Raw genomic sequence first — 22,761 nt, 5'->3', positions numbered from 1 at the left:
TTGAATTTAGGGAGGCAAAACAGGAGGATGATTTCTATTAAATATGGAAAATGACAAACCACAAAATACTGTGGCCTGGGGAGAGGGAATGGAGGAGAAGGAAATACATTGATCCTTCCCCAATACATTCTTTCCCAGTGACAAAACAGGCCCCCAGCAGGAGATATCCCTCAAGTCTGGAATGACAGTGTCTGGAAAGAAGCCAAAGCATTGATCCTTCCCCAAACAAATCCTTTTCCAGATACTGACAGCTAACCCCAGACTACCCCCATCTCACCCAATAAAACAGATCCCAAATTCCTGAGTGCCCAAACTGACATACTCATTAAGTCACCTCTCAGTGTAACCTATATAAGTGCAGACTCCCCCTTTGGCCAGTGGCTCATTTTCCACCAGGAAAGTGGGTCTATCAGAGGTGTGATTCTGTCCCTGAATGAAGGCTTTTGCTAATCTGTGAAGTTTGCATCTGGCCTGGTCCTTTTGTGCTAGCAATTTCAATGATGTAAATACAGAAAGTTTAAGCCATTTCCAAGAGACTTCCTACACATTGCTGCAGCTCTCATATATAAACTTACTTCCTATTTCCAAAGTTCGAAAACCAGGCTCCCAGTCATGAGTAAGCAGCATATTCTCATCAAGGTAGAGGCCACAAAAAAAAGTTAAATCACAACAGATGTCAGAAATTGTGGCCAAATGTCACTTATTAATAATAAAATATATTCTTAGAAGGTCTCTGTGTGTGTGTGTGTGTATGTGTGTGTGTGTGATATGTGTGTATGTGAGATATATTCTTAAAATAGGGGAAAGATTAACTATTTTCTTAGAGAAAAAGGGAAACCAGGAACAGCTTTATGCAGGAAATGTCTGAGTTAAATTGAAAAAATAATAAAATAGATAGGAATTTATCAGGAGACTTATAATGGGAAGAGAGAGGATGAGTTGGACATTCCATATAGTGGAAAGGCAACTCTCAACTTGTGCCATAGTTCTTTTTTTATTCCAGTCTTGTTTTACTTTAAACTTTTTATTTCAAAAGAATTGTGATTATAGAATCTTTATAGCACTGTTCCAGTATACATTTTACCATTTTCCTAATATATATATATATATATATATATATATATATATATATCATTGGTACATTGATCAAAACTAATAAATCAACATTGGTTTAATTATCTAAACTACAGATATTACTCAAGCTTAGTGCAAAATAGCTTGAATACTTTTGAAGGATATGGAACAACAACCCCCAGAGAGAAAGGATGGGTCCTGGGTGGAGAAGGCAAACAATGGGCTCTGGGCTCTGGACTTTCATCCCAGTAACAATGGGTTCCAACTTTTTTCCTGATTTAGACTTTGAACCTGCACAACTAGTTTCCTGACTTCCAGCAGGCATGCTAGGACTCTAATGATTAAGTCACACTAAATATTCTGCTACGATTAACTCTAATCAAAGTCATGACCCTCTCCTCTTGTAACCAGTTTCCATTTTCTCCCCTAAAACGTGCCATTTCACTGCTGCTTAATAAAGAAAGCTTGCTGATCCATGGAGGGCTGCTCCTCTTTCAGTTCTTTTTGTTTACAACTTTGAATGTCAATTTTAGTCTAAGCTATTGAAAAATAACATATCCAGCCAAGTACATAAGTCATAAATCTATATCTTAATGAATTTTCACAAGGTATACAGCTTACAATAATACCTGTGAAACTATCCTAGATAAATAAAAGAACATTACCCCCCAAAGGAACTATGATTCTGATTTATAACACCATACATACTTTTTACATGTTAGTTTTACCTGTACTTGAATTTTATTTAAGTGAAATTTTATTGCATACAGGTTTGTGTCTAGTTTCTTTTGTATAATATCATGTTTGTGGAATTATTCTATGCTGTTTACACGAGTTATAGGTTCTTCCTTCTCATGATTGTACTCTATTGTAAAAAATAGACATTTTTAATCCATTATAATATTGATAAACATGTGATTTTCTTCCTTTTCTATTATGGATAATAGTATATGAACATCGTTAGAATGTTTAGAACTACATGTCTTTTAGTGGGCAAATAGTATTTATTTCCATTGGGTATCCACCTAGAAGGAAATGCTGGGTCATAATGTTGCATATGTTAATATGCATATAAAGGATGCTTTAGAAGACAATGTTAAGCAGTTTTCCAAAGGGGTATCAACTTACATTCCTAATTGTTCTGCATCTTCAACCCTTAGCATTTTTGACGGGTATACCATAATGTCCCTCAGTGGCTTTGTACACCTTTACACATGTTTATCGGACATTTGGAATTTTTTTGGTCATGTGTGAAGTCAGTGTCCAAGTCTTTGAAATTGGATTGTCTGCCTTCTTCTCACTGATGTGTAATTAAAATTTTCTTTCCACTCTGTGACTTGCCTTTTTACTCACTTAACAGTGTCTTTGTGTGGCTCAGTGGTCAAGTACCCCTGAGTTCAACGTGAAGCTATTTTCTATATTTTTTCTAAATCTTTACTGTCTTGCCTATTATGTTTAGTTCACCAAAAGAGTCATCCATCTACAACTGTAAGGAAGGAGTTAGAGTTTATTACTTTTCCACATACATAGTCAACAGAAGGAACACCATTTTTTTTGAAAACATCCTTTCCCTATTGCATTATATGTCAGCTTTGTCATGTCAGATGACCACATATTTGAGTATCTATTTCTTTATATTCTATTCTAATTATTCTCAGAATTAAGTTGCACCAGAAATACTTAGACGGCATGTTAAAACATGGAATGTTGATTTATACCACAAAAGCTTCTAATTCACTAGGTCTGGGATGAGGGCCAAGACTTTGCATTCCTAACAAATTCCTAGCTGAAGAAGATAGCAATACTTAAAGAAAAGTGTGTGGTTCTTTTATTATTCATATTGTTTACTGATGCACTATTCTATTTGTCTGTCTTCATTACTCATTTATTTTAAAGATACTGGCTTTTTATTTAGCAATATTTGTTCTAATACTTATCTATATATTTCTTTAAATTATTATAGTCTTGTGATCTCTTTTCAATTTTATGCATATCATTTCTTTTTCATGCCTTATTACACTGACTAAACCCTGCAGAAAACTGTTATAGAGAATTGGGAATGCTTGCATTATTCTGACCTAGAAGGAAGACTTTCAAGAATTACAATATTTGCTGCATATTTTCATAGCTATATAGATACTTTTTATCAGACTGAGAAAATTTTCTTCTATTTTTAGTTTCTCTTGAAATTTATAATTAACTGAATTTATAAAATCATTTTACTAGCTAGTCATGGTGGTGCATGCCTGTAATCCCAGCAGCTTGAGAGGCTGAAGCAGGAGGATCATGAGTTCAAAGTCAGCCTCATCAATAAGTGAGGTGCTAAGCAACTCAGTGAGACCCTGTCTCTAAATAAAATACAAAACAGGATGGGGGTGTGGCTCAGTGGTCAAGTGCCCCTGAGTTCAATCCCCGGTACACACGCCCTCCCCCAAAATCATTTTACTAAATTTTTCAAAATTCTTTTTTTTCTCATTGTCCATATTTTATGATAATGTGGTGATTGATTTTATAATGTTTCAATATTCTTACATTTTTGGAATATACTTTGCCAGATCATGAATTCAAACCACTAATATATTTGTTAAGAATTTTTGCATCTAATTGGTAAAACCACTCTGGAAAGCAGTATGGAGATTCCCTAGAAAACTTTAAATGGAACCACTATTTGACCCAGTTATCCACTCATTGGTGTATACCCAAAGAACTAAAAATTAGCATACTACAGTGACATAGCTGTATCAATGTTTATAAAAGCTCAATTTACAATAGCAAAACTATGGAATCAGCCTAGATGCCCATTAACAAATGAATGGATAAAGAAAATGTGGTATATTTAAACAAGTGAATATTACTCAGCCATAAAGAGAAATGAAATTATAGCATTGGCCAGTAAATGGATGGAAATGGAGAATATCATGCTATGTGAAATAAGCCAATCCCAAAAAACCAAAGGCTGAATATTCTCTCGGATATGTGGATACTAACTCACAATAAGGGGGCAAGGGTTAGGGAAGAACAGAAGTACTTTGAATTATACAAATGGGAATGAAGGGGGAACGGGAATAGGAAAGATAGTAGAATGAACCATACATTACTTTCCTATGTTCATATATGAACACACGACCAATGTAATTCTACCTCGTGTACAACCAGAAGAATGATAAGTTGTGCTCCACGAATGTATAATATGTCAAAATACATTTTCCTGTCATGTATAACTAAAAAGAACAAAAAAAAGAAATTATAAACAAATTTATGTCAAGGGCTGGGGTTGTGGCTCAGTGGCAGAGCGCTTACCTAGCATGCATGAGGCACTGGGTTCGGTTCTCAGCACCATGTATCAATAAATAAAATAAAGGCCTATTGACAACTAAAAAATATTTAAAAACATTTATGTTAATAAATTCTTCAACTATTCTTCATTGTTTCAGAATGGAGTAGAAGATCCTCAGCCTAGCACTTATGAGGCCTTCCCTGACACTTGGCTCCTGTCATTTTCTGCATGCATCTTATACTACCTGACAATACCTGAACTTGGTTCCAGACTCAGTAACTTCTTTGTAGCTCTTTGAATATTGTCTACCTCTTTGTCTACACATAAACTGACCCCTCCGCCTTGAATTCACTTTCCTCAAGTATTACCCAAACCCCATAGCTTGTTGTTGGTGCCTCCTAGATACAATTTCAACATCTTATACTTCCTTCCTTTTATCAGAACTCATATTTCCCTGGCTGGTATTTGATCTCTAGCTTGGTTCCCATCCTGAGGCTGGGGTCTTTACACATCTGTGGAGGTCTCCTTTCATATCTCCTTCAAGTCCTATGATCTATTGCTTCTCCTCCGGGACCCCTTTAAGGAGTCTGAATGCTATACAATTTCTAATGTGATACCAGGCACATATGGGTACCTGAGGAACATCTTTGGAATGTATGACAACCTCAGAGTGGGGCATCAGACTTTGCTTCCTATGAGCAATGTTACTACTGATAACCAGTTATTTGCTTGCTGACTTGTCCTGACTCCCATGTCCCTAGGTTCTGCGTACCCACTGAAAAACTCCCTACTTCATCTTGTAGGTTAATACCTCAGCTGAACAGAATATTATCATAGGCTTTAGATGCCAGATGCTAGTTCCACTGTTGTCATCAGTGCCGGGCCTCTAGAGGCACATACTGGATAATCTCTGTTTTTCACGCTTCACCTAATTCCACTATTTATTTCTTTTTCACACACATTTTCTTGAGTACCTTCAGAGTCAGGCCTGTGCTGGGCAATATGAAGAAAAGCCACACTGAAGTGGCAAGAACTGAGACTGAGGTCTTATGGAATAGTTACGCAGTTTCATGTATTTTGATAACAAAGAAGCCCCCCCGCCCCCGCCACCTGGCCACCCTGCATCAAACTTTTCTTTCCTCTGAAGATTTTGGTTCTCAAAATGTGGAGCAGTAGCAGAAGAATCACCTGAGGATGTGTTACACATGAAAATTTTCAGGACATACTCTAGAGGTACTATATCAGAGGACAGAGATTATCAATTTATAGGTTTAATAAGCTCTACAGGTGATTCTAATAAATGCTGAAGTGTGACAACAACTGCTTTAGAGTCTTGACATTAAATATGTGTTCTACAAGAATCTAGGACTTTTAAAAATAAATATCCAGAGCCAATTAGGAAGAAGGGAAACCACTGGCAGGAAATGAGTCTCTGTCATAGGAGGTATTCAAGGGAGAGCTTTATGTTATAAGCAATCCATTAAAAACAATGTTCTGATTGATGGAGGTCACAATGTTTGGAAACCACAAGTTCAAATTATGATTATTAAGATCCCTGATTCACATACAGCCCATTCAACATGGGTTGACTTATTTTCCTATATCCAATAATAGAGCTAAGCCTGTGTAGAGATACCCTTTTTGTCTCTAAGGTCCACGCTCAAGTACTCACCTTATTAATTTTCTTGAAGATGCCAAATAAAACAGAGCGATACACTAAGGCTCTCACATTCCATGAGACGGTGTCCAGAAGGAAAATCAAGAGGATGTAAAGAAATCCTGAGACAGCCATTGCAATTACATACTTTCCAATTCCATTTTCCTCCATACTATATACAGAAATTTCAATTTCTGGTGACAAGAACAACAACAAAAATATATAGGATCACTTAATAAAAGTTAACAGAATGAGAGGCCACTAAGAAGGTTGAGAAGAAGATTCTAACCTTCACTCCCCCCCCTCATGGATGCATCCTAGCAATTATCAATGGAAAACAACACCTTGGTAAAACACTCAAAATGTAAGAATAAGACTGAGTGTGCTCCCTGGGACTGAATAAAAATCCACATTGACAGGGCAAGAGAAAGGGTCTTCCTTGGACCACATCCCTCCCTGCTTTTCCAGCCAGGTGGCACACCATCACACAGAGAGAAATCCTGATGGCCCACAGTTTCTACAGAGGGAAAAGAGTACATGCGAAGCAGGGTAAATCCATTTTGCTTCTCAACTCATTGAGATTCTAGTAGAAAAACTGAATGGTCTAAACCATACTGGGCCAGGTAGAAACAAAGCAAGTAGGCAGAGCTTACGGAGCTCAGCAAGCCTTTTTAGTGAAAGTACAGTGTGCCTGCCAGAAGTGGTACTTCACTAAAAAACAACATAGCCCACTGGCATAGCCAATCTTGGCTATGATTCCTAGACAACCATTTTTGAGATGTAGCATCGCCCTATAACCTGGGGTCTCCCATGGAGGGAAAAAGGCCCCCATGGAAAATTCCAAAAGCTAATAGGCTGCATTTGAAGGTTAAAATGTCTTCCCAGAAGAACACCTCTAGACTTTGCCCAGAGTGGGATAAAACCAAATCTGGGAATTTAAATAGCGCATCCCATGGCTTAAAGGGCCACACTTCAGATCCTACTCAGAAAGCACAAGACTACCACAGTACCAGAAAACACACACTCTGGCCTAGCCACATCACTGGCAATTGCACTGTTCACTTAGAACCCCAGTCTTGTTACATACTACAACCAGTAGTCTTGCTAGATAGCAGAACAAAGCCAGCTGCCAAACCTGAATTCAGAGCAAAGGCAGCAGCAAAGAGAACATAAAAGCAAGCTCTACCAGCTAAGGGACATTAATGGCTGACTCAGCCAGAATCATATGCTACTATAAATAATGAAGGACTATCATTTTCAAAGAATACCTGCAAAAACCAGAAAAGGTGCTGGCCTTTACCAATGTGTAAACCTTAAAGTAAGGACATAGGATTTAGGGAATTATAACACCTCCGAAACAGAGTCTCCAAACAAAGCTCTAACAAACAATGGACCCTAGAGAAAGGGAGGTTTATGAAATGTCAGTAAAATAATTCAGAATAATCACCTTTAGAAAGTTCTGTGAGTGGGTGGGGGTTGTAGCTCAATGGTAAAGCCCTTGTCTAGCACATATGAGGCGCGGGGTTTCATGCTCAGCACCAGATATAAATAAGTAAAATAAAGGTATTATGTCCATCTACAACTAAAATATTTTTTTTAAAAGTTAGTAAACTCCAAGAATATACAGATAAAATATTAAAGGAAACTGAAAACAATAATGAACAAAATGAGAAGTTTGACAAAGTGATAGAAACAATTAAAAAAACAGAAATCTTAAAGATGAAGACTACAATGTCTGCATTTTAAAATGCAACAGAAAACTTTATAGCTCAATTAAGCTGAAAAATAATCAGTAAGCTTGAAGACAACATTTGCAATTACCTAACTAAAGGAGAAAAAAAATAAAGATATATTGGATGAAAATTTCCCAAACTGATTAAGGAAGCCAACAACCAGGTATTAGAAGCATAGAGATCTCCAGCTAAATAAAACCCAAAGATGTATTCATCACATATGTCCATCAGCTTTGTATCAGTATAATCAAAATACCTGACAAGGAAAATTCAAAAGAAATGGATTCATTTCTGGATACATACAAGCTACCAAAGTTGAACTGTGAAGAATTAGAAAAACCTGAACAGATAAATAACGAACAATGATACTGAATCTTTTCTATCAAAGTAAAAGCCAAAATTTAATCGATTCACAGAACAATTTCATTGAACAACAAAGAAGAACTTATACAAATCCCTCTCAAACTTTTTTAAAAACAAAGAGGAAGGGATTTTTCTCAAGTCATTCCATAATGCTAGCATTATCTTGATAGCAAAACCAAATGAGGACAAAACAATAGCAACTAAAAATGATGCAAAAATCCTCAATAAAACACTAGCAAAAGCCAGGCATGGTGGTGTACACCAGTAATTCCAGCAGCTCTAGAGGCTAACACAGGAGGATTGCAAGTTCAAAGCCAGCCTCAGCAACTTAGCAAGGCCCTAAGCAACTCAGTGAGATCCTGTCTCATAATAAAAATTATATTTATATTTATACTGGGTTCAATCAGTGGTAAAAAAAATAAAAAACCCTAGTAAGCCAAATTCAATAGCACATTAAAAAGGTCATTCATTATGTCCAAGTGGGATTGATTCATCATGGGAAATATGGATGGTTTAACATGCATATACCACTAATTGTGATATATGCCCATTCATGATAGAAACAATTTAAATATATAAGTGAAATGCCTCAAAAATAGAGGCCATATATGACAAACCCACAGTTAACATCATTCTGAATTGGGAAAAATTGACATATTTTCTTCTGACAATGATTCCCAATTTCACCAGTTTTATTCCACAAAATACAGGAGGAATTATTCAAAGCAATTAGGCAAGAGAAAGAAGTAAAGGACATGCAAATTATAAAGGAGGAAATCAAACTATCATTGTTTGCAGACATCAGCTTTTATATAGAAAATTGTGAAGAATTCACTAAAAAACTGGAATTAACAAATTCAATTAAGTTTCAGGATACAAAATCAACAAACAAAAATTAGTAGCATTTTATATGCTAATAGATACTAGAAAAAGAAATCAAGAGAACAATGCTATGAAAAATAAAATAACTAGAAATAAATTCAACAGAAGAGGTGAAAGAGACTTATATGATAAAAACTCATGAAAGAAACGGAAGAGAATACATGAAAAGATATCCCATATTCATGGATTGGAAGAATTTATCTTGTTGAATTGTCCATATTACTGAAAGTGATCTACAGATTCAATACTTCCCCATCACAATACTAATGCCATATTTCACTTAATTAGAAAAAAAATCTTGAAGTTGGTATGGAGCCACAACAGACCCTGAATAGCCAAAGCAATACTGTGCAAAAGAACAAAGCTGACAGCATCAGGGCTATCAGAATCCAAAATGTACTGCACAGGTATAATCAACAAAACAAAAGAAAAAGAAAACTACACATGGTATTGGCATAAAAAGACACATAGACCAACAGTGTATAATAAGAACTCAGAAATAACCCTACACAATTTCAGCTGATTTTTGACAAACTCAGGAACACACAATGAAGATAGAACAATTTCTTCCACAAATGGTGGTGGGAAAATTGGATATTCACATGCAGAAGAATGAAACTAGACCCATATTTCTTATAATATACAAAAAATTAACTAAAAAAATGAATTAAAGACTTAAGTGTAAGACCTGAAAACTATGAAACTTGTAGGAAAAAAAAATAAAGGGAATTTTTCAGGACATTGAACTGGGCAAAAGCAAAAGTTGACAAATGGGATAATATCAAATTAAAATGCTTCTAGAGTGAAGAAACAATCAGAAGAATGTGGAAAAAAATTAAATTATACATCTGATAAGAGTATCCAGAATATATAAGAAACTTGAAAAACTCAATAGCAGAAATAAGTGAATACCAATAAAGAATGGGCAGCAAACCTAAACAGGCACTTCTCAAAGGAAGACATTAATTAGACAATAGTATATGAAAAATACTCAACATCAATAATCATCAGGGAAATGCAAATCAAAACCATAATAATATCACCTCCTCTAGTAAGGATGACTACTATCCAAAAGAGATAGTATGTTATATAATTTCCAATTCTTTTGAGATTTTTCTAGATGTCTTTTATGAACTAAGTTAATAACAGGTATCTGAAAATTTTTCAAATAATTTTATACACACAGAGTCATTTCAGAGCTTTTAAATTCATTGAAGACAGCTATTTAATGCTGTATATTAGTGAGTACTCTATGTACACATGAAAAAATGAATTCTGCTGCTTTTGAGTACTGTTGATGAAAATGTCAATTTGGTCTAATTGGTTACTAGAATTAATCAAATCTCCTATATCTCTTCTGACTTTCAAACTCCTGTTCTATCAGGTCTTTTCATAGAAGAGTACTGAAATATCCAAATTATCATTGTGGATTTGTGTACTTTTCAGTACTCTCAATTTTGACTTTGAATTTCTCAATTCCTTCTTACAATTTTATGAACTATACAGCTTTTTTTGTGTGACACATCTAATGTGTTTTATGCTCTTATTTATTTCTTGGATTATGTATGGAAACAACACACATGATTATAACCTTATCCTGTCTTATCATTTTACTTCACTATACATGGGATCTCTCTCTTCTCAATTTTCCCCCAGGACCCATCCACTTAAGCTTATTGGAATATCTGCATTTGGAGTACAACTGTTTTAATTGTGTGCTGCCCCAAATGTAGAATCTGTCTTACATTTTCTCTTTCCCACATTCTCTTTTCCCTAGCGATATGAAAATATTGCAGAAATATGTAATAACTGACACAGGGTCCCTACTGGGGATTTCCGAAGTTGACATGAATGCTTATTCCTTTCTTTTCACTGAATTAACTAATTTTGCACCTTTCCCTCAAAACTAGTGTGGAGAGTGTTTTACTCAGGCTTTTTCACTGCTGTGATTAAAAAAAATCTGACCATAGAGGAGGATAAGTTTATTTGAGGGCTCAGTTTCAGAGGTCTTAGTCTGAAACTTAGTCTCATATTATGATCAGAAAGCAGACAGAGAGACAGACTCTTGCCAGATACAAGCATATACTCCAAAGCCACACCCCAATTCCTCCCTCCTCCAGCCACACCCTACAACTTCAGTTACCAGTTAATTCCTATCAGGGGATTAATTCACTGATTCAGTTAAGGCTCTTAGAATCCAATAATTTCTTCTATGAACTTTCTTGCATTGTCTCACATGTGAGCTTTTGGGGGACACCCCACATCCAAACCATAACAGAGGGGAAGAGGGATGACAGAAAATGCAAATACAACACAGATTACAATTAGATCCTCACCATGGAGGTTCTTTCTCATAGAGAAGATGCATTATGTACATATTTTACATTTAAATATTTTTAAATCTTAGCTCGATCTTGTACAAATTTTTTGTGTAATAGTGCAAGTTATTTATATTTGTGCAAGGTTTTTATTTCCCTCAAAATGATGATTACATCACATAACTTGATATGTTAATGAAAAAATTCACAGTAATGTAAGAAGAGTTATTTACACTAGATAAGTTGTTACTAATAACTCTGATGAGACTTGAGAAGTAACAGATACTCACTTTCTTTACTACATCTTGGGATGTTAGCCATTTCTGGTAAGGAGGCACACAATTTCTTTGTCTCTTCAAGATCATAAAATTTTAGGATGCTCATCCCAAAGTTATACATAGGTATCAGTGTCAACATATTAAGTACGACATTTTTCCTGGCAGCATTATAGCCTTTAATTAAAAAGAAGATAACATTAGCATGTTCCATCTAAAATGAACTGTTGGGCTAGGGATATAGCTCAATTGGTAGAGTGCTTGCCTTGTATGTACAAGGCCCTGGGTTTGAGCCCCAGCACCTAAATAAATAAGTAAACAAATAAATAAATAAATAAATGAACTCTCCCAGGAAAATAATATCTCCCTTAGTTGGTCAAATTAAACTGAGAAATTATAAAGCCATAATACTGTTTTCACAAAAACTCTAATTGCTTGCTGAGAATTATACTACTTTTGATATCTTAAAAACATGGTTTGCATTGATAATTGCAATTCTGGAAAATCCTTTTGGGAAAAAGTTGATGTCCATTATAATCTGTTTTCCTGTCATCTGATGTGAATAGGAAATTAATATTGATAATTTCTCTTATTTCTATCCTATGTGTTCAATAAAGAAGCAAGTTGTGATGAGAAATTTATCCTAGAACTCAATGGTAGGGAAAATATAAGGAATATTTTATCAGTTGAAAGGAGATATATTGTCAAAGAAACAAAAGTTAATAGAGGTTTCTCTATTAAAGATATATAATAGTTGATGGATATACATGAGGAAATACAAATCGTCACTGAAGACCGAATTCAGATCATTGGGAATAAAGATAAATCAATAACTCTGAACAACAAGACTATTCATAAGACTTTCTGACATAAGAAATGTGGCCAGTGAGTGAGGATGACAGATGACAAAGAATGAGAAGTTTCTACCTACCATGTAAATTCTCTAAGTGGTAAAGTCATCCAAGTCTGGTGCAAAGAGGGTAATAATTGGTGTAGATACATATAATTTGAAAGATAGAAATAATATGGAATACTGATTGCCCACTTAAATAGATGCCCCAAATAACAACAGGATAATGTTTATTTAGTCTCTTTCTGGAAAGCATTTAAACATCCTCTTACCTCCAAGGAGCAGAGGAAAATCTTCCTGATAAAGACGAGTAATATGATTCCTTAGTTGACAAAGTGCTGAAAGCTACTATCATATGGTTGGGAGTGAGGCAGGGATACAATGTGTTGTAAAAACATGGATAATATTCATTAAATATTTATCCTCCATTACAGCAGGTTTCTTCTTTTGGCTAAATACTGACCAATAAGTAGAATACTTTGCACTCATGTATTTAGGGATCAGATAGAGGGCTGAGCATATCATATATGGAGAATGTAGAGTACCATTTTGTGGTTTGCTTCCTTCTTTCACTTTCAAGTTGCTGTGGTCTCAAAATGTGTCTTCTGATTTCTCAACCGAAGATCACAAGTTTCATTATAGTTTTAGCCACACTATAACTTCAAACTGTGGTCTGTGCTCAGGATTAAAGCCATTGACAAGGGAAACTCGCATTTTGCTTTTTCATTCCAAGTGTGAAACTTTCCAGTTTCTGTCTACTTTTCTTTTTCTTTTTCTTTCTTTCTTTTCTTTTCTTTTTTTTTTACAGATGGACAGAATACCTTTATTTTATTTGCTTATTTTGTATGTGGTACCCCAGGGATTGAACCCAGTGCTTCATGCATTCTAGGCAAGTGCTCTACCACTGAGCCACAACCCCAGCCCCTCTGCCTATTTTTCTTCATTTGAAGTATCTTTAGATTTTTTTTAAAATGTCTACAACTTATAACTGTTATAGTGGGTCCTCTGCCTTTACAAATGATGGCGTTTTCTAGCCTTGGGTTACACAAATATTGCACATGATTGTTAGAATTACTGTAGAGAGCAGTGACGGAGAATGGGGGAGCAGAGACTGAGGGGGTCTCTGATGACCTTATGGTTGTGGCACACCTGGGGTCTGGGAAAGTTTCCTTGCAAGGGCACAGAGTGCCTAGCTGCAATGGTTATGTCCTCCCTGAGGAGGCTCTATGTAAGAGTCTTATCAGCTTCAACCTTGATCTCAGGCACACAGCTCACAGAGATAGGAATTCTCATGCTAGACAACCACATGTTTCAACAGTTCTGCTACTCCTGAGCCTGCTCACTTAACAGTAACATTGGGCCTCCTTGAGCACTACACAAAGCTCCTAACATTGTACCTTGCAATTGTGGAAAAGCTGCATAGAATTTTCTAGTTCTGTAACTTTCCTGAGTACAAAGAATAATGCTTGCATACTCTTTAACCTGACAATGAGACATATATAAATAAAGATTGCTTGCATAACTCTTTAGATCTGATTTATCCATCAGAGAGCCGCACTCCACCTGATCCCACCTTTATCTTCATATCTGCATATGTGTGTATTTTTTTTCAGTTTTATTTTAATTTATTTTTAATGTAATTTTTTATTTATATATGACAGCAGAATGCATTACAATTCTTATTACATATAAAGAGCACAATTTTTCATATCTCTGGTTGTATACATAGTATATTCATTCAATGGGGTAATTAATGATAGTGGAATGTGATGATCATTATTATCCAAAGTACATGCATGAAGACACAAATTGGTGTGAATATACTATGTGAGTATTTGTTTTTAATCCCCCATTGCCCCTTGACATACTGCGAGTTTAGTGGCGCTGGTCATGGCAAATTACTGTTAGGTTATATTAAATATTCTTTTACAAATAATGTCTATTTTATATCTCAATTATATACACTAACTTTGCAAAACTCACTCACTAATTTTCACAGGTTATCTGCATTTAATTTAGATTTTACATATATACAACAGCACCATCTACAAATAATAAGCTTTATTTGTTCTTTCTAATATTACACCTTATATTTTCTGGCTTGTCATAGTGACTACAACTTCTGGGACCATGTTGAACATAGAAATGATAGCATCTTTGGCATATCTACAAACTCAAATGGATATCTTTAACAACAATAGTACATATAAGAAAAAAATCTTCTAGTGAATATAAAAAGATGTCTTTATAACTTCATGTGCAAGAACAAAATAATGTTAATACTAAAATCTAAGAACACTATAAAGGAGGGAAATTCCAGACCAATCAGTTCATGAACACTAACAAAAAATTGCTTTATAAAATATTAACAATTTGGATCTAGAAAGGCATGATAAGGGATAATAAAAATGTTTGGTTATTATAGAAACAATTTAACATTAACAAACAATTAGTAAATATCTCTACATTAAAATAAGGAAGAAAAACCAAATGATTATCTTTCACTAATTCAAAAGAAAAAGTGCTTCTTAAAATTCAACACCTGTTCATTATAAAGCTTATTAAACTTACAAATGAAGGAAACTATCTTAACCTAACATATTGTATCTATAAAAATCATTAGTTTATAGTTGTTTAAGTATCTTTTTACTTTGGTCAAATACACATAATATTTATCATTATACTAACTGGTAAGAGTACAATTCAGTGGCATTAAATACATTTACAATGTTGTATAACTGTCATCACTAACTTTATTCAACATGTTTTCATCCTCCCCAACAAAAACTGTATCCATTAAACAATAACTCCCATGTATCCCTATCCCTAGACTATGACAATCTCTTTTCTACATCTGTGTATATGAGATTGCCTATTCTAGATATTTCATATAAGTGGAACCATATAATATTTGCATTACTGGGTCCCTCTAATTTCACCTAGCATAACATTTTCAAGGTCCATCCACGATGTAATTTGCATTTAAAATTGGTTACTTTTTATAGCTGAATAATGTTCCATTTATTGCCCATACCATATTTTGTACAAATGTCTTTTTGAGTCCTTATTTTAAAATCTTGGGATGCATACTTAGGAGTTGGATTGCTGGGTCATATGATAGTTCTACATTTAACCTTTTGAAAAACTACCACATTCTTTTCCACGATGCTCAGGAATCCATTTCTTCTCATTCTTCATGACACTTGTTATTTTGTGTTTTTTCCCAATAATATCTATCATAATTGACATGAAGTGTGCTATTTCTTTCTTGCTTTAAGTTTTATGTTCTACCTACTAATGATATGAGCATCTTTTCATGTGCTTGTTTAGCATTTGTACATCTTCCTTGGGGAAAAAAAGTCTATTTAGAGCCCTTTTCGCATTCTTTATTTGGGATAGCTTTTTGTCGTTACGTTATAAAAGTTCATTATATTTTAGATACTATATCATCAAATATATGAATAGACAATCTTTTCTCTCATTCTATATGCCATCTTTTTACTTTATTTGATGCACAAAAGTTTTTTCTTTAAATTTTTGGTGATTGCTTTTTGTTTTGTTGTTTCTGTTTAAGAACCCATTGCCAAATCCAAGGTCTGTTCTCTTCCAACAGTTTTATGGTTTCAGCTCTTATATGTAGATCATTAATATATGATGGGATAACCTTTGTATATTGTGTGAAATAGGGTTCAACTTTATTCTTTTAGATGCAGAGAGCCAATTTTCCTAGCACCATTTTCTGAAAATATCCATTCCTCATTAAATAATCATGGCATCTTTGTTGAAAATGAGTTGATAATATATGCTCCATACTACTTTAATTACTATAGATTCACAGTTTTGAAGTCAGAAAGTATGAGAACTTTATTATTCTTCAACTATATTGTTTTGGTAATTCAGGGTCCATAGTAATTCCATATGAACTTGAGAACTGATGTTTCCATTTCTGTGAAAAAAAAAGCTGTTGGTGTTTTGCTAGGAATTGTGTTGTATCTGTAGATAATTTACTAGTATTGGTACCTTAACATTTTTAAGTCATGCAATCCATAAACATGGGATGTCTTCCCATTTATTAATTAGGTACTGTTTAGTTGCTTTCAGTGGTGCTTTGCAATTTTCAATGTACAAGTTATTCACTTCCTTGGATAGAATTTTTCTTTTTAAATATTTTTTAGTAGCCAATGGATTTTTAACTATGTGGTGCTGAGGATCAAACCCAGGGAATCACACATGTTAGACAAGTACTCTACCACTGAGTCACAACCCCAGCCTGGGTTAGAATTTTTCTAAAGTATTTACTTCTTTTGGATGCTATGACAAATGGAATTGCTTTCTTACACAACTGATTTTAGTGTATTAATCTTATAATCTGAAATTTACTAGAAATCCTTCCTGGTTATGGCATGATCCTACAAATTGCTGTTGTACTTGGTTTTCTAGTACTTTATTGAGGATTTTATACATAATTACAAAGGATATTAGTCTCTATTTTTTTTTCCTGCGATGTCTTTTTCTAACTTTGTTTTCAGAGTGATGCTAGTGTCATAGAATGAGTTAAGGAATACTCTTTCCCCTGCTATTAGAACTTGAGAAGGATTCATGTTAACTCTTCTTTTTTTCCTGTACTTTAAATGTCCCTTTTTATTTAATTGATTTTATTTTTTTAAATACACAACAGTGGAATGTATTACAGTTCTTATTACACATACAGAGCAAAATTTTTCATCTTTAAATATTTAGTATAATTCAGTAGGAAATTTATCTGGTCTTTTCTGTGAGGTTTTTGATTACTCATTTTGTATCTTTACTTGCTAGAGGTCTATTGAGATTTTCTATTTCTTATTGAATTGATTTAAGTCATCTATGTGTTCCTATTAATTTGCTCATTTCATCTCAGTTATCTAACTTTTGATGTACAATTGTTCATAATCATTTACTCATTTTTTATTTCTGGTCAATTGGTATTAACGTATTCACTTTCATCTCTTTTTGGTTTCATTAATTTTGTCTGTTTCTCAGTTTATTTCTCTTATCTCTACATTAGTATTAATTATTCCCCTCCTTCTGTTAGCTTTGGATTGTTTTTTCTCTTCTTTTACTAGCTCTTCAAGGTGTGAAACTACAAACCCCAAATAGAATAACATTAGATTTTATATTTTTCATGTGATTATTTTACTGGAAATATTCATTTCTTTATATGGCTTCAAGTTACTGCCTGGTGTCATTTTATTTCATCCAGAAGGACTCCCACTAATATTTTATGTAGGGAAAGTTGAGTGCTCAGGAACCTCTTCAACTTTTGTTTTATTTTCTCCAACATTTTAAATTATTTTAAACATATTAAATTGTTACTGGATATATTTAGGAATACTGTGTTTTGATATACATATACATAGTGAAATAATTACTATAGTCAAGCAAATTAGCATATCGAACACCTCCATATTTAACTTTTTTTGGTAAAATGACTTAAAATTGACTCACTTAGCTGGTTTTCAATAGACGATATTCTATGTAGTACTACATGATATATCTAGTTTTATTAATCCTATGTAACTGCAACTATGTACTTTTGTCCTACTTCTCTTCATTTCTTCCCCCTCTCCACCTTGTTAACCACCATTCTATTCCCGATTTTCATGGATTTTACTTTTTAAAAGATTCCATATATAAGTGAGACTGCAAAGTAGTTTTCTTTCCTATAATTATTATTTATCTTTCCATCAGTTACTTTTTTTTTTTACTTTTTTCAGAAAACTAGAAATTTGAATATATTTATATTTTAACTCTGAAAATCAGATTCTTCCTTTCACTGTTTTATTTTAAAATTTTGATTGTTGAAGGCTTCAGTAATCTGTGTGCTTATTAATCTAACTACTTTGGCAGCGATTTTATTCCTTATCATAAGAAGTCACTGAAGTTGCTGTTCTTTTGATTATATTCACTTGGTGCTTGACAGAGATTTCCTTGACTATCTTGACCTAACAAGGACAACAAAAATAATACTACTGCCAATCTTTGAATATTTTCTCTGTTCTAGAACCTTCCTCTAACACAGAGCCAGAATTGCACTTAGGATCAGTCCCAAAGTGGGCTAATGGTCTTCTCAGTTCCTTTCTGAGAAAGGATCTTGCCCTGGGTATGTATATGGCTCTCTGAAATATCTCATATCCATGGGTGCTTCTGAATGCCCCATTTTCCTGACGATCCTTTCCCTGTCTTTTGTCTCTGACCTTAGGCAAATTGTTTCTCAGCAGTGCCTGTTGTTTCTCATGCCTTGTTTTTCTGAACGAGGTGAAACAGAGAAAAGGGACTTATGTTGGTTCTATAAATGAGGAAGACCATACAGACCTACGTGAAAATTTATGATGAAACTCTGCTGTATTTCCGCTGGACCTAGGAACACGTTTATATTCTTGGAGAATGGTTTGTGTCTTCAAGTCTGCCACCAAGGTGGCAAAGGGATAAAGCAAGGACATGTAATAATGCCATAAATCTTTCCTATTGCATTAAGTTGCTTTTTTTTTCTGATTCAGCAATACTTGATTGTTTCAAAACTCTGTCAATTCTGCAGAGTTCAGCTAAAGATTGTTCTGATAGTTTCTGCTTATTTTCTTCATGTTTATGCAGATGGAGAGTGCTATCTATGTTGCTGTTTTTCTAATATTATTATTTTTATTTTTAAAAACTTTTAATCTACTTTTTAAAACTGACGTATTGTAGTTATACTTAAAAATGGAATTCATTGTGATATACTCACACATGTACATGACAGGCTACTTTCATTCTGTTCTTCCTCCCTTTGGTCAGCCCTGTTTCCTCTACTCCACAAATCTCTCTTCTATTTTCATGAGACTCTACCCTTTTTAAAATTTCTATTTCTCTCTAGTTTCCATATATATGAGAAAACATTCCACCCTTGAAATTTTGCATCTGTCCTAATTCCCTGAGCATGATGTTTTCCAGTTCCATCCATTTACCAGAAAATATCATAATTTCATTCTTTATGGTTGAGTACAACTCCACTGTGTATATATACCACATTTTCTTTGTCCAATTGTCTATTGAAGGACAGCTGCACTGGTTCCATAACTTGGCTATTATGAATTGCACTGCTATAAACATTGATATGCCTTTATCACTATCACATGCTGTTTTTATTTCTTTTGGTTAAATGCCAAGGAATAGTATAGCTGGGTCATATGGTGGGCCCATTCCTATTATTTTGAGAAATCTCCATACTGTCCTCCATTGTGGTAGTATCAATTTGCAGTCCCACCAACAATGTAAGTACCTTTTCCCCCACATCTTCACCAGCATTTACTATTATCTTTATTCTTTATGATTGCCATTCTAACTGGAGTGAGATGGAATCTCAGCATAGTTTTGATTTGCATCCTACCTGATTGCTGGAATGTTGAACATTTTTTTCATACATTTGTTGGCCATCTGCATTTATTCTTTTGAGAAATATATATTTAGTTCAATTGTGAATTTAATGATTGTGTTTTTAGAGTTCTATATATATTGTGGTTCTTAGTCTCATCAGAAAAGTAGCTAGCAAAGATTTTCTACAATTCTGAAGGCCCTCTCTTCATGTTTTTATTTCTCTTGCTTTAAGAAGCTTTTAATTTGAAACCATTTCTTTTTTTTTTTTTTTTTGAGCTTTAAGAGTCTTTTTCAGGAAGTTAATGCCTATGCCAATATGTTAAAGTGTTGGCCCTATGTTAACTTATAAAGTTCTTTCATGTATCTCAACCATTTAATTTTCACAAGTTTGTGAGTTAATAGTACTAATATTCACATGTTATAAAGATCCTCTAATCAGAGATATGAGAAATCATGTCTGATATCTAAGAATTAGAAGTAACCAAGGTAAGTCTTCTTTCTCCAGGATTATGACCTCCTTATACACTCTCAATGCAATTTGCTAAGGAACACTAAACAGGACAAATCCTGCCAAAATATTCCCAGTATCTCCATTTTTTCTGAAGAGATTTCAAAGTAGAAAAAATAAATATGGCGTCTAGAAAATCCTTCCATGAAGCCATCTAGATATTTAGATGACTCTTTTCTCTGAATATGACATTTCTAAAAAATTTATAGGAAGAAATGCTCCTATTTCTGCTCAAAGATTACCTATTAATCTATTAAGTTTTTGAGCAAATATATAAGAAGGCTTTGAACATCAGGGCACTGAATTTATGGTGGTTAAATATTATTTTATATCTTTGCAGCTCTGTAAATTGTGCACACAGATCCCTTTTCTGAGACTGTGCTTAACAGACCCTGGTCTCTCAGTGGTATTTTTCTTAATAAAAATGCAAAGAGATAATTTCAAACCAACCATCCTTGAATTACTTCTTGGAGAATACCTAATTCCTTGGGGAGATAAGGCTTGAAATATATTATATAACTATTTTATATGACCTGTAGACACATGGAATCAGAGCACTTAGATACTCCGTGAGGATATTCTTGAATCAATATCTAATATTTCAGGAGATTTTAGAACACAGGATTGTCTTGAGACATGGACATTTTCTTTACATCAGAACAGTGTGATGGAGAGGTGAGGATATCCTGGAGCACAATTACATTATAAAAGACTAGAATATTTTTAAGTTTAATTTTTATTACAACTATCAAATATTTGATAACTGCCTATATATGCAGTTATATAGGCAGTTATCAAATATTTGATAATATAGGCAGTTATCAAATATTTGATAAACATACACTAAATAACCTCTGAGTTAAAATAAGAATTACAAGGGAAATTAGAGAAATAATTCTAGTTGCATAATAATAAATAGACAACATATCAAAATTATGGGATGCAAATAGAACAGTATTTTGAATAAATTTTATAGCTTTAAATGTTTGTGTCACAAAGAAGAAAGACTTTAAATTATGTAATATTTGACCTTACACAGACATAATAAATAGATAAAATTAAATCAAGCTATACAGAAAGAAGGAAAAATATATAAAAGAACAGAAATCCAGAAATCCATAAAATAGGAAACAAAAAATAGAGACTATTAACAAAATCCAAAGGTCACTCTTTGAAAAGATTAACTGGTTAAAAATCCTGGCAAAATTATGGGAGAGGGAGAGGAAGAAGGAAAAAATAGAGAAGAAAGTAATATTAAGAATGCCTGTACCTTAAAAAACCTTGCTATGTTTTAGATATGAAGTGTCCCCTCAAAGCTCAAATGTGACACAATGCAAGAAATTTTAAAGGTGAAATGATGGTTTAGTAAAGTTTTAACCTACTTAGTACATTAATTCTCTGACTGGGATGAACTGTGTGGTAACTATAGGGGCAGATGGAGTTGGGCCAAAGGAGGTGGGTCACTGGGGTGTACTTTGGTTTGTCCCTGGTCTGTACGTCTCTCTCTCTCTCTGTCTCTCACTGCTTCCTGGTATCATGTCCCAAGCTGCTTTCCTCCACCACATTCTTCCATCAAGATGTTTGGCCTCACCTTGGGTCCAGAGCAATGGAGCCAGCCATCTATGGATTGATACCTCTGAAACTATGAGCACCAAATAAACTTATCCTCCTCTAAAATTGTTCTTGTCAGGTCTTTAGGTCACAGTGGAAAAAAAATGACCAAAAGAGACCTTAAAAGATCATTAAAGGATCATAAGGAAATATTATAAATAACTTCATGTCAATAGTTTAAAAATGTAGATAAAGTGCAAGAGTTCTTAGAAAAAGACAACACAATGGTGTCATAGGAAGGTATAAGAAATTTTAATAGCCACATATCTTGAAGAAATTTAATCTATAATTAATAACAAAACCTCTCACGAAGGGAACTCTAGATCCTGAGGCATTTACTGGTGAGTTCTGTCAAATAAATAAGAAAAAAAAACCACATCAAAATCCTCCCATATGACCTCAAGAAAGGGATGAATCCCTGCAGGTATTTTGATTTTAGCCCTGTGAAATGTGTCCCAGACTTCTAATCTACATACTTTCAAGATAATAAATTTGTATAAATTTTAAAAATTAAAAAAAACCCAAAACTGCTAAATGTGTGGTTATTTGTTACAACAGCATTAAAAACTAATACAGACTAATTGATAGCAATGTGATTAATTCAAAGAATGAGCAGTAAGACTTTTTGCATATTTTAGTCTACTAATCAGAGATCAATTTTTTTTCATAGGGTTTAATAAAAAGGCATGCAATCAGTATTAAAGTAGTCTTTATGTAACTCAAGGAATTCATTGGTGGAAGGTTGAGGCCTAGTGTCAGGAAATGAATTAGAAGACTGCAAGACCAATCGTGGTTGACTGACTAACATATGCCAAATTAATGTT

General features: G+C 34.0%; 1 protein-coding gene across 1 annotated transcript in view; it reads right to left on the bottom strand.

Moving 5' to 3' along the window:
• Positions 1-22,761, bottom strand: part of LOC113192356 (phospholipid-transporting ATPase ABCA3-like) — a 143,960-nt gene that overhangs the window by 10,991 nt on the left and 110,208 nt on the right. The window contains exons 22-24 of the mRNA XM_077802690.1: positions 17,399-17,414; positions 11,595-11,740; positions 6,024-6,202 (exon numbers count right to left, since the gene is read on the bottom strand). Of these exons, the coding sequence (XP_077658816.1) occupies positions 6,024-6,202; positions 11,595-11,740; positions 17,399-17,414 (341 nt within the window). The remainder of the gene's footprint in view (positions 1-6,023; positions 6,203-11,594; positions 11,741-17,398; positions 17,415-22,761) is intronic.

The sequence above is a fragment of the Urocitellus parryii genome, chromosome 9 (assembly GCF_045843805.1).
Source record: "Urocitellus parryii isolate mUroPar1 chromosome 9, mUroPar1.hap1, whole genome shotgun sequence".
Classification (NCBI taxonomy): domain Eukaryota; kingdom Metazoa; phylum Chordata; class Mammalia; order Rodentia; family Sciuridae; genus Urocitellus; species Urocitellus parryii.
Note: the sequence above shows the minus strand (reverse complement) of the source record. Positions and strands in the feature narration are given on the sequence as shown.